This window comes from Oncorhynchus mykiss, chromosome 28, assembly GCF_057628025.1.
Source record: "Oncorhynchus mykiss isolate SJ-2025 chromosome 28, ASM5762802v1, whole genome shotgun sequence".
In the NCBI taxonomy this organism is placed as follows: Eukaryota; Metazoa; Chordata; class Actinopteri; order Salmoniformes; family Salmonidae; genus Oncorhynchus; species Oncorhynchus mykiss.
This window is the reverse complement of record NC_143049.1, coordinates 6209410-6222605: the sequence shown is the minus strand read 5'-3', so window position 1 is coordinate 6222605 and position 13196 is coordinate 6209410. Positions and strand designations below refer to the sequence as shown.

The following is a 13196-nucleotide window of genomic DNA, read 5'->3' as shown; positions in this document are numbered from 1 at the left end:
GTAAGGGATTCATTTTATCTCTATTTCTGAGTTTTGTAATGCTTCTGCTTGGCAGGTTACTGTTTGTAATAATTTGTCAACTGGGCTATGTTCTGGGCTAGGTATGTTCTGGGCTAGGTATGCTTTCACCGAAAAGCATTTTATAAATATGACACTGTGGTTGGTTTAACAAGAAGTTAATCTTTAAACCTATGTAAAATATGTTTTGTTTTCTGAATTTTTATAATGAGCATTTCTGTAATTGAATTTGGCACTCTTCAACCTCACTGGATGTTGGCCAGATGGGACGCTAGCGTCCCACATACCCTAGAGAGGTTAAACACTGTTTCCCATGCTTGTTCAATGAACCATAAACAATTGATGAACATGCATCTGTGGAACGGTCGTTAAAACACTAACAGCTTACAGACGCTAGGCAGTTATGAAAACTTAGGACACTAAAAAGGTCTTTCTACTGACTCTGAAAAACACCAAAAGAAAGATACCCAGGGTCCCTGCTCATCTGAGTGAACGTTCCTTAGGCATGCTGCAAGGAGGCCTGAGGACTGCAGATATGGCCAGGGCAATAAATTGCAATATCCGTACTGTGAGACGCCTAAGACAGCGCTACAGGACGGACAGCTGATCATCCTCACAGTGGCAGAACACGTGTAACAACACCTGCACAGGATCGGTATATCCAAACATCACACCTACAGGACAGGTACAGGATGGCAACAACAACTTCCCAAATTACCCCAGGTACGCACAATCCCTCCATCAGTGCTCAGACTGTCCGCAATAAGCTGAAAGAGGCTGGACTGAGGGCTTGTAGGCCTGTTGCAATGCAGGTCCTCACCAGACAACACCGGGAACAACATCGCCTATGGGCACAAACCCACTGTCGCTGGACCAGACAGGACTGGAAAAAGTGCAGGTCTACAATTTTGTTTCTGGTGTCCTTTGACAGCTCTTTGGTCTTGGCCATAGTGGAGTTTGGAGTGTGACTGAGGTTGTGGACAGGTGTCTTTTATACTGATAACAAGTTCAAACAGGTGCCATTAATACAGGTAAAGAGTGGAGGACAGAGGAGCCTCTTAAAGAAGAAGTTACAGGTCTGTGAGAGCCAGAAATCTTGCTTGTTTGTAGGTGACCAAATACTTATTTTCCACCATAATTTGCAGATAAATTCATAAAGAATCCTACAATGTGATTTTCTGGATTTTTTTTCCCTCCTTGTCTGTCATAGTTGAAGTGTACCTATGATGAAAATTACAGGCCTCTCTCATCTTTTTAAGTGGGAGAACTTGCACAATTGGTGGCTGACTAAATACTTTTTTGCCCCACTATATGTTAGCTGGCTGAGCTAAAGATAGACTGACTGACCTATCAGTGGCAATCTCTCACAGCGTTGACATAGAGAAATTAGGTCGGATTGGCCTTGTACAAGCAGGCTGGGGCAGTATTTCCATTCACTTAAACAACTGCCTCAGAGCCAAAACCTGCAGGAGAAGAGTAAAGAAAACAAAGCATTTCACAACAAACCAGCCAAAAAAACTAGACTGAGTACCTTGTCATTGCCAAAGAGCCTGGCATTTCGGTAATATCAAAGTTCAATAAATGCTGGATTTACAGCAGAGTTGCTCATTGGTTGTTGGAAAAAACATGCATCAAAAATAGAATTAGAATTTATAACAAAGTCAAAAACAAACATTTAGCTGTTAGCTAGGCAAGTTGTTGTATCTGAGGCTTTAAATGAAAACAAACTGTTCTGTGGTTCAAATTGCAGTATGTATTTAGTTTGAGAATTTAGACATGAGCTAGCAAGTTTTGACAGACTGATAATATCTGGACAAACAAAAAATGGTTGCTTAGCAAGCAGATACCAACGTGTTCTGTGGAGAAAAAAAGTTTCAATATTTGCATAATCATTGTGATTTGAGGATAGCTGTTAGGGTGATCAAATCAGGATCTGATCCTCTGTTTTTCTCAAGGTCATTAAATGATACAATGTTCATGTAGGTAATTATCAATAAAATTTCACAATAAGGTGCAGAACGTTCGATTTTTCTGCTGGGGGGCAAGGAGACCCGCAGGTCCACTAAAACCATTGACAAGTGGGTGTCTATTCGGTTGTAATATCATGACCTCTTGAAGAGCGGACTACAAATGTCCAAATATTCCATGCAAAACAATTGCGCACATTTAGCTCTATCATCATTAAAGTTATAGGCTACAACAAGTAAGCGCATGTTTTTCATGACCAGTAAACATCAGTTGATCATGTCATTTCAGATACGCAAGGGTAGAAAGTAGAAACCCGCACACTGGTTTCTCTCTCATGTTATTCAATTGTTACCATGCACCTGCAACAAAGATAGCTCAGATGTGCCAGTGCCTTTTGAATTTTGAGATACGTGAGGGTAGTCATGATATCACTCAATATTGGCAACCATTAATTGGATATTTGACTGATATAAAATAAATTAATACAAATTAGTACTTTGCTAGCTACCAGTAGAAACTTGGCTAAACATAGTAGTAGGTAGACCTAATGCACTTTTTTCTCCAAACATATGCCAATCTAGCAAAGTTAGCTAATGTTTTCCCTATTTCAACATTACTTTTAAGAGTGTTTAATCACAATTGCTGCCGACAGGCTACATTGATTGATGTTGTCAGCTAACGTCAATATGGCTAGTTAACAAACTAACTGGATAAACTAGATGGATATATCCAAATATGGCTAGTTAACAAACTAACTGGATAAACTAGGTGGATATATCCAAATATGGCTAGTTAACAAACTAACTGGATAAACTAGGTGGATATATCCAAATATGGCTAGTTAACAAACTAACTGGATAAACTAGGTGGATATATCCAAATATGGCTATATCCAAATATGGCTAGTTAACTAACTAGATAAACTAGATGGAAATATCCAAATATGGCTAGTTAACAAACTAACTGGATAAACTAGGTGGATATATCCAAATATGGCTAGTTAACAAACTAACTGGATAAACTAGGTGGATCGATCCAAATATGGCTAGTTAACAAACTAACTGGATATATCCAAATATGGCTATATCCAAATATGGCTATATCCAAATATGGCTAGTTAACTAACTAGATAAACTAGATGGAAATATCCAAATATGGCTAGTTAACAAACTAACTGGATAAACTAGATGGATATATCCAAATATTGGTTGACTTGGCTAGTTAACTAACTAACTGGATAAACTAGATGGAAATATCCAAATATTGGTTGACTTGGCTAGTTAACAAACTAACTGGATAAACTAGATGGATATATCCAAATATGGCTAGTTAACAAACTAACTGGATAAACTAGGTGGATAGATCCAAAATATGGCTAGTTAACAAACTAACTGGATATATCCAAATATGGCTATATCCAAATATGGCTAGTTAACTAACTAGATAAACTAGATGGAAATTTCCAAATATGGCTAGTTAACAAACTAACTGGATAAACTAGATGGAAATATCCAAATATTAGTTAACTTGGCTAGTTAACTAACTAACTAGATAAACTAGGTGGATAAACTAGATGGAAATATCCAAATATTGGTTGACTTGGCTAGTTAACTAACTAACTAGATAAACTAGGTGGATAGATCCAAATATGGCTAGTTAACAAACTAACTAGATGAACTAGATGGATATATCCAAATATTGGTTGATTTGCTTGCAATCTATAGAGATGACAATGGTCCGACTGACAACTTTACCACCAAGAGGACTTGCGGATGTCAAGATCTTTCCAAAAGCCTAATCTCTGATGAAGCAAGCTAAATGACATGTTGTTTGCTCACATGCCAAATGGATAGCCTACCCTCACATATTTGAAAATGCATGCTTAATTGAGGTTTACTGATCATGAAAAACATGCAGTTACTTGCTGTATGACTCTTATGATAGAGATAAATGTGGAATAATTGGACATGTGTAGTTCTGATTATGCTCGTCAAGAGGTGATATAAAATGTATTTAACAATCCCTTGAAAACAGCACAGTTGTCAATGGTTTTAGAAGAGAAGCTGCCAAATCGAACTCTGCATCGTATTGTGACTGATTTGAAGATAGCAGAAAGGCCAGTCTCTTAGTCACATGACATGAAGTATAGGGAGTGGATTAGCTAAAGAGACTGGTACTCAGGCTACCAAAAAGCTGCCCCAACCCAAGTCCCTCCTCTTTTAGTTGCAGAGAAGCTTGTCTGGGCTTGTCTGCAGGACAAACAGTAACACAGTGATAAAGGCCTGAACTGAACACATTGCCCAACTCTACAAAACACTGCCTAGCTAGGGTGTGAGAGGTGAAACAAACACACACGTACACACACCAGACACACACATACACAAGTGTGACAGCTGAGAGGTGAAACAAGGCAAATGCTCGATTACACTGTGAAGAAGTAGCTTACAACAAGAAACTGTCTATAGTCAGACCATAAAACTATACAACAGACTGTAGCATTGAACTGTGGGACAGATGGACACTAGTGGACTGAACCACTATTTATTTTCTGTGCTTATTTTTACCTTTTCATCACGGAATGAATACAGCCATACAAACAACCAATATCCAATTCCTTCTTATTGCAGATAAATGACAGAATCTATTTGACTGTAACTGATCCTTATGCTCCTGCTAAGAGAAACTGGCTTACAGACGCCCGCATAGAGCAGACACCCATTTGAAGGGGAGCAGGGTGAGACGAGGAGCTAATCCAAACGTTTAATGTAGCCACAAGGGCCTCGACAAATATGACCAAATCATTAGGCCTATGTAACATTATTCAAAGTTGTTAGCAGCCCTGGCTGTATGCCCTGTTTAATATGCTGGAGGATAGAGCAGGACAGTAAGGGAGTCATCAACTCAGACTGGGGGAGAAAAGGCATTTCAAGTCATAGGTGAAAGGTGAGCATGGCAGCTGTTGTGTTGGCTGGCTCTCGCAAACACATGCGCGCTGCGCACACACACACGCACTGAACTGAATTTCTCACCCACATACTTACTCACCCAGTGACACACACACAGAAAGTGTCCGTACTTTGGAAAGCAAGCTCAATCTTGCTGCATGCTCCCCGGGAGGACACTTTCATGATTTCCTGCACATGAACTTCACATGATCCTGATATAAGAGAACAGTGATTTTAAACCAACAACACACTCATCAGGCCATTGTTCTCCATTGATCCACCATATTGGATTTTATCAAGACCTCATTGCAACTCTACTACCGTAGGGAACTTTGTTAATGTATAACCACATTGCAACTCCTACCCCTCGCGCACACAGACACAGAGTTCCCCCCTCACACAGAGACACAGAGTTCCCCCCCTCACACACAGACACACATACACAGACACAGAGTTCCCCCTCACACAGAGACAGAGACACACAGACACAGAGTTCCCCCTCACACAGAGACAGAGACACACAGACACAGAGTTCCCCCTCACACAGAGACAGAGACACACAGACACAGAGTTCCCCCTCACACAGAGACAGAGACACACAGACACAGAGTTCCCCCTCACACAGAGACAGAGACACACAGACACAGAGTTCCCCCTCACACAGAGACAGAGACACACAGAGTTCCCCCTCACACAGAGACACACAGTTCCCCCTCACACAGAGACGGAGACACACAGACACAGAGTTCCCCCTCACACAGAGACAGTTGTTCCAAACTATCAATGGTTGTAAAAAATGGTGAATAAAAAGGCTTGAGTTCCCAGACCTCCTGTCTGTTATGTAACATAGTTATCTATTAGAGCCTGGCTGGCCATGTCCCTGGACAGACACAGCTCTCTCTCCCTCTGACTGCTGCCTGTGTCTGGGCCGCTGTGTGTGTGCTTCTTCAGTCGATCCCTATCAGAGAGAGTGCCCTGCACAACACACCAGTGCACGCGCATGTGTGTGAGTGTGATTCACAGGGAAAACAGCCTTGAGCTTCTCTCGCTCTGCTAGCCACTGAGTCACACACAACAGTACAAACTACTGACAGAATAACATATAAACAAACACAGACACACGCTTAATGATACCGAGTCTGGATAGACACAGAGAGATTATAGAAAGAAAAGGGAACGCGTTAACACTTTCATCTGAATATGAGGCATGGATTAAGTCGCAGGAGTCCATCTCGCCTGGACATAATAATGATTTTTCAGATTAGAAGGGGCTGGGGATCTTAGGGAGTGGATAATTCCACAGCATGTCCAATCCATGACAGATGCTTCAACACAATGTCATCTAGTATGAAAGATCTCAACAAGGCGGAACATGGGTATTCTTCTGTAGCGCTAAATGTGAGAGATACTTGAATCTCAATGTTATGGTAAAAAATAAAACATTTGTGTGTGGTTGGCCATGGTGTGCAAGGCAGTGACACAAGCCATTGACATCTTGTGCATTGATTTGTGCATTGACTAATCTAGCAATTGGTTCATTGGCACTATCACAGTAAGAGCAGTATTGGTTTAGGCTTATCAGTCAACAGCAACATGACCATCATTTTTCCCATTTTCTCTCACATGATTGGGCAATCTTGACCTTATTATAGAACTTTGACACTGAGTTATTTTCTAAAGTCTTGAGAATATTCCAGAACTATTCTGATTCTGGAACACTGAAAAGCATTCTAAGAATCCAACAGCGGTCATCTGACCAAGCCTCCCCCACAACATTTATACCCAAACCATAGGATAGCTTGAACCACTACAAGGCTAGAGTCAATTCCATTTAAACTCTAGTTTATTCTGGACTGTTTTGGGATTTGTTTTGGGATTTGAGGTGAAAACACCCAATTCTGTTTTCACTTTTTGAAATGCTATGCCAATTCTTAGAGCTATTTTAACTTTCTGAAATTCTATCAACTTTCTGAAATTCAATGACTGCATCATCTGGACCTGGAATGGTATAAACCCAACTATGGGTAAGGCAGCAACCATGCTACAGGTAATAAACATAACGTTATCCATGCCTTACTAGGCAATAACAGTTATTAGCCATGTGGTCCCTACCTGCGTCGGGGGACAGGTATTTGGGAGGAGGGATGAGGGTATCTCTCCTCAGGTGGAACTTGCTGTCCATTTGTTGCCTGGCAACCGCTGGGCACCAGCGGGTCCCTGGCCTCTGAGTGCATGTGTTTGTCCGCCTTCTGCCCTTTCCGGATCAGGCAGTGTGTGGGACTGCCGTTAGTAAGGATCCCAGTCAGACCACTGTTTCTTTCATCTGCCTCCCCACCACAACCTGCCTGAAGGATGAAGAACAATACACACACAGAGAAATGATCGAAATGTTGGAGTCTCAGAACTAATGTTAGTGCTTTTTGCTTCCAAAGCTTCCAAAGCTTGTGGTAAAAATAGATAATATAAAGTTAATTACATAGTCCGCATGATAGTTTTAGGCACCATTTAACATATGTTTTTGGCTACATTGTTGGGAAGGGGACATGTGCTGGAGATTTTGTTTGTAAGGAAATATAGAAGCTGTGTCACTGAATCTGAATGACTAAAAAGAAAAGTCAAAAATGTGTGTTTTAAGATCTCTTTAAAAAATGGCCACAGTTTTGGCCCCCCTCAGGTTCTCTGGCAGGCTGTTCCAGAGGCTGGGGGCATAGTAACTGCCTCTCCATGGTTTTTGGTCCTAGGCTTTGGGATAGTTAAAAGGCCAGTGCCCGAGGACCTGAGGAACCTACTGGGTACATAACTTAAAAGCATGTCTGACATGTATTGGGGTGCACAATCAAGGATTTATTTAAAAACCAATAGAATAATCTTAAAATTAATTCTAAAACTCACAGGCAGCCAGTGCAGAGACCTTAAAACCGGTGTAATGTGTGCTCTAGTACAGTATCTTTGGATTGCCAAAAACCTTTAGACCACTAGTGGGTGCATGGTATTGTTGTTTCTCGCACATTAACATATTTTGAGGCGTGCTCTGAAAGAGGCTATGTTTTGTTGCACCAATGAGTGAGAATGCTGTACCAATTTAACTACAATGTGGTTATAGTGCCCCAAGAACTAAACATGTATAGATGGATAGATATGGATAGATTGGAGTGGCACCAAGTCTTAAACAAGCATTTCTCCATGTCCGTTTGGTCTGTTTTGTCCTGAACAGTCATTCTGATTCCCATGTAAAGCAGCCTCTAGTGTGACTAAACCATCAACCAGAAAATATATCCTGATAAAAATGGAGAAAATGTATTTCTCATGTGAAACTACCAGGAAGTCTGAAAAGACAGACTAAACAAAACATGTTGGTCCCATGTTTCATGAGCTGAAATAAAAGATCTCAGAAATGTTCCATACGCACAAAAAGCTTATTTCTCTCAAACGTTGTGCACACATTTATTTACATCCCTGTTAGTGAGCACTTCTCATTTGCCAAGGTAATCCATCCACCTGACAGGTGTGGCATCAAGAAGCTGATTAAACAGAATGATCATTACACAAGTGCACCTTGAGCTGGGGACAATAAAAGGCCACTCTAAAATGTGAAGTTTTGTCACACAACACAATGCCACAAGTTTTGAGGAAGCGTGCAATTGTCATGCTAACTGCAGGGATGTCCACCAGAGTTGTTGGAGTTGTTGCCAGATAGAGAAATTAACATTAAATTACCATAAACCACCTCCAGCATCATTTTAGAGAGTTTGGCAGTACGTCCAACCGGCCTCACAACCGCAGACCACGTGTATGGAGTTATGTGGGCGACCAGTTTGCTGATGTTAACGTTGTGAACAGAGTGCCCCATGGTGGCGGTGGGGTTATGGTATGGGCAGGAATAAGCTACGGATAATGAACACAATTTAATTTCATCGACGGCAATCTGAATGCCCAGAAATACCGTGATGAGATCCTGAGGTCCATTGTCGTGCCATTTGTCTGCCGTAATCACCTCATGTTTCAGAATGATAATGCAAGGCCCCATGTCGCAAATATCTGTACGCAATTCCTGGAAGCTGAAAATGTCCCAGTTCTTCCATGGCCTGCATACTCACCAGACATGTCACCCATTGAGCATATTTGGGATTCTCTGGATGGCTGTGTACGACAGCGTGTTCCAATTCCCGCCAATATCCAGCAAATTCACACAGCCATTGAAGAGGAGTGGGACAACATTCCACTGGCCACAATCAACAGCCTGATCAGCTCTATGCAAAGGAGATGTGTCGGGCTGCATGAGGCAAATGGTGGTCACACCAGATACTGACTTGTTCTGATCCACAACCCTACCTTGTTTTTAAGGTGTCTTTGACCAACATATGCATATCTGTATTCCCAGTCATGTGAAATCCATCGATTAGGGCCGAATGAATTTATTTAAATTGACAGATTTCTTTATATGAACTGTAACTCAGCAAAATCTTTGAAATTGTTGCATGTTGCGTTGATATTTTTGTTCAGTATAGACTGAGTGGGCGGGGAGCTAGTAGACTGAGTGGGCAGGGAGCTTGTAGGCTGAGTGGGCGGGGAGCTAGTAGGCTGAGTGGGAGGGGAGCTAGTAGGCTGAGTGGGCGGGGAGCTAGTAGACTGAGTGGGCGGGGAGCTAGTAGACTGAGTGGGCGGGGAGCTAGTAGACTGAGTGGGCGGGGAGCTAGTAGACTGAGTGGGCGGGGAGCTAGTAGACTGAGTGGGCGGGGAGCTTGTAGGCTGAGTGGGCGGGGAGCTAGTAGTGGGCGGGGAGCTTGTAGGCTGAGTGGGCGGGGAGCTACTAGGTTGAGTGGGCAGGGAGCTAGTAGGCTGAGTGGGCAGGGAGCTAGTAGGCTGAGTGGGCGGGGAGCTAGTAGGCTGAGTGGGCGGGGAGCTAGTAGGCTGAGTGGGCGGGGAGCTAGTAGACTGAGTGGGCGGGGAGCTAGTAGACTGAGTGGGCGGGGAGCTAGTAGACTGAGTGGGCGGGGAGCTAGTAGGCTGAGTGGGCGGGGAGCTAGTAGGCTGAGTGGGCGGGGAGCTAGTAGGCTGAGTGGGGGCGGAGCTAGTAGGCTGTGTGGGCGGGGAGCTAGTAGTGGGCGGGGAGCTTGTAGGCTAAGTGGGTGGGGAGCTAGTAGGCTGAGTGGGCGGGGAGCTAGTAGGCTGAGTGGGCGGGGAGCTAGTAGGCTGAGTGGGCAGGGAGCTAGTAGGCTGAGTGGGCAGGGAGCTAGTAGGCTGAGTGGGCAGGGAGCTTGTAGGCTGAGTGGCAGGGAGCTTGTAGGCTGAGTGGGCAGGGAGCTTGTAGGCTGAGTGGGCAGGGAGCTAGTAGTGGGCGGAGAGCTTGTAGGCTAAGTGGGTGGGGAGCTAGTAGGCTGAGTGGGCGGGGAGCTAGTAGTGGGCGGGGAGCTTGTAGGCTGAGTGGGCGGGGAGCTACTAGGTTGAGTGGGCAGGGAGCTAGTAGGCTGAGTGGGCGGGGAGCTAGTAGGCTGAGTGGGCGGGGAGCTAGTAGGCTGAGTGGGCGGGGAGCTAGTAGGCTGAGTGGCCGGGGAGCTAGTAGGCTGAGTGGGCGGGGAGCTAGTAGACTGAGTGAGCGGGGAGCTAGTAGGCTGAGTGGGCGGGGAGCTAGTAGGCTGAGTGGGCGGGGAGCTAGTAGGCTGAGTGGGCGGGGAGCTAGTAGGCTGAGTGGGCGGGGAGCTAGTAGGCTGTGTGGGCGGGGAGCTAGTAGTGGGCGGGGAGCTTGTAGGCTAAGTGGGTGGGGAGCTAGTAGGCTGAGTGGGCGGGGAGCTAGTAGGCTGAGTGGGCGGGGTGCTAGTAGACTGAGTGGGCAGGGAGCTAGTAGGCTGAGTGGGCAGGGAGCTAGTAGGCTGAGTGGGCAGGGAGCTAGTAGGCTGAGTGGGCAGGGAGCTTGTAGGCTGAGTGGCAGGGAGCTTGTAGGCTGAGTGGGCAGGGAGCTTGTAGGCTGAGTGGGCAGGGAGCTAGTAGTGGGCGGAGAGCTTGTAGGCTAAGTGGGTGGGGAGCTAGTAGGCTGAGTGGGCGGGGAGCTAGTAGACTGAGTGGGCAGGGAGCTAGTACGCTGTGAGTGGGCGGGGAGCTAGTAGGCTGAGTGGACAGGGACATAGTAGCCTGAGTGGACAGGGACATAGTAGCCTGAGTGGGCGGGGAGCTAGTAGGCTGAGTGGGGGGGAGCTAGTAGGCTGAGTGGGGGGGAGCTAGTAGGCTGAGTGGGGGGGAGCTAGTAGGCTGAGTGGGCAGGGAGCTTGTAGGCTGAGTGGGCAGGGAGCTTGTAGGCTGAGTGGGCAGGGAGCTTGTAGGCTGAGTGGGCGGGGAGCTAGTAGGCTGAGTGGGCGGGGAGCTAGTAGGCTGAGTGGGCGGGGAGCTAGTAGACTGAGTGGGCGGGGAGCTAGTAGGCTGTGAGTGGGCGGGGAGCTAGTAGGCTGAGTGGACAGGGACATAGTAGGCTGAGTGGACAGGGACATAGTAGCCTGAGTGGACGGGGAGCTAGTAGGCTCAGTGGGCAGGGAGCTAGTAGGCTGAGTGGACAGGGAGCTAGTAGGCTGAGTGGACAGGGAGCTAGTAGGCTGAGTGGACAGGGAGCTAGTAGGCTGAGTGGACAGGGAGCTAGTAGGCTGAGTGGACAGGGAGCTAGTAGGCTGAGTGGACAGGGAGCTAGTAGGCTGAGTGGACAGGGAGCTAGTGGACAGGGAGCTAGTAGACTGAGTGGACAGGGAGCTAGTAGACTGAGTGGACAGGGAGCTAGTAGACTGAGTGGACAGGGAGCTAGTAGACCGAGTGGACAGGGAGCTAGTAGACCGAGTGGACAGGGAGCTAGTAGGCCGAGTGGACAGGGAGCTAGTAGGCCGAGTGGACAGGGAGCTAGTAGGCCGAGTGGACAGGGAGCTAGTAGGCCGAGTGGACAGGGAGCTAGTAGGCCGAGTGGACAGGGAGCTAGTAGGCCGAGTGGACAGGGAGCTAGTAGGCCGAGTGGACAGGGAGCTAGTAGGCCGAGTGGACAGGGAGCTAGTAGGCCGAGTGGACAGGGAGCTAGTAGGCCGAGTGGACAGGGAGCTAGTAGGCTGAGTGGGCAGGGAGCTTGTAGGCTGAGTGGGTGGGGAGCTAGTAGGCTGAGTGGGCAGGGAGCTAGTAGGCTGAGTGGGCGGGGAGCTAGTAGGCCGAGTGGACAGGGAGCTAGTAGGCCGAGTGGACAGGGAGCTAGTAGGCCGAGTGGACAGGGAGCGCACCTTGACTGGGGATTCTTTGAAACCGCTTTTGTCAAGCAACATGCAGTGAGCAGTGTTCCAGTGAGATTATTTCAAGCAAATTTGCTGATACACAAAGTAACAAACACTGAAACATCAATCCTGTCATGTATGTTTTACAAATTATTTGTTATTCCAACTGTTTGATTATTGTAAAAGCGTCAATGTAAACAAAATGTTGACTGTATAATTTATCTAGCATGCCTAAATGGAATTGTCAGCACTGTTTATCAAGCTAGCTAGCTCGTTCATCTTGGACAATTTCAGTTAGTGATGTTACGTTTGAAACCAGAGCTCCGAGGCATGCGTCGAAATCGCTAAGCAGCTATCTTCGAAGCAGTGTGTCGATGCGTGTATCACTTTATCAAAGTACGTCATCAATGATGCCCAAAGCTTCGTTTGATCACGTGCCTTTTCAAACCGTGTGTTGTAAAACACAAGACTGAACATTCAGGGATGTGTGGGTATGAGGTCGAATCCCGTTGAAGGCACACTATGTCAAAAAAAAATGTGTGAACCACGCTTTCTGAACTGTTGTTCAAATATTTATAGTATAAACTTCTGTCTTAAGCATCCTAGCATGCCATAGATTTCATTTTTGAAAAATAGTAAACTTGAAGGCAAAAAAGGGACCTCCATATATAATCCACAGAAGGAGAAGAGGTTACTAGAAACTAATTAGGTTTCCTCTTTTATCTGTGGATTCATTGTTGGAGTAGAGGACACATGATATTGTGTGACTCAAAATGAGTCGAGATTCTACAACAATCCAGCAAAATAAAGGACCTTTTACATTTCAAGTAAAAAAAACAACCCAATGTGTATATCCCAGGAGAAATTAACTAGCAGCAGCAAGCTAGCTAGCTAGCTAAATGTCCATGAATCTTGTGTGTTTTGACCTGTCCCCAAAATTATACAGTTGGTTCAGTTTGTTTTGACATGTCAACCTGCGTGTCCTGATCGCATCTGATGTTGAAGGCCAAAATCAACATAATATTTGGGC

General features: G+C 45.4%; 1 protein-coding gene and 1 long non-coding RNA gene across 6 annotated transcripts in view; one reads left to right on the top strand and one right to left on the bottom strand.

The window, feature by feature from the left end:
• Window positions 1–13196, top strand: part of LOC149970689 (uncharacterized) — a 184563-nt gene that overhangs the window by 30554 nt on the left and 140813 nt on the right. The window contains exon 2 of one of the 2 annotated variants that reach the window (XR_016492916.1): window positions 522–6422. The exons of the other annotated variant lie outside the window; for it this stretch is intronic. This is a non-coding gene — a long non-coding RNA (uncharacterized LOC149970689). Of the gene's footprint in view, window positions 1–521; window positions 6423–13196 lie in introns of those variants that run through there. 2 annotated transcript variants of the gene reach the window in all.
• Window positions 1–13196, bottom strand: part of LOC110508385 (zinc finger protein 704) — a 104168-nt gene that overhangs the window by 87146 nt on the left and 3826 nt on the right. For 2 of the 4 annotated variants that reach the window (XM_036967064.2, XM_036967066.2), the window contains exon 2: window positions 7044–7276. The exons of the other annotated variants lie outside the window; for them this stretch is intronic. In XM_036967064.2, the coding sequence (XP_036822959.1) occupies window positions 7044–7276 (233 nt within the window). The remainder of the gene's footprint in view (window positions 1–7043; window positions 7277–13196) is intronic. 4 annotated transcript variants of the gene reach the window in all.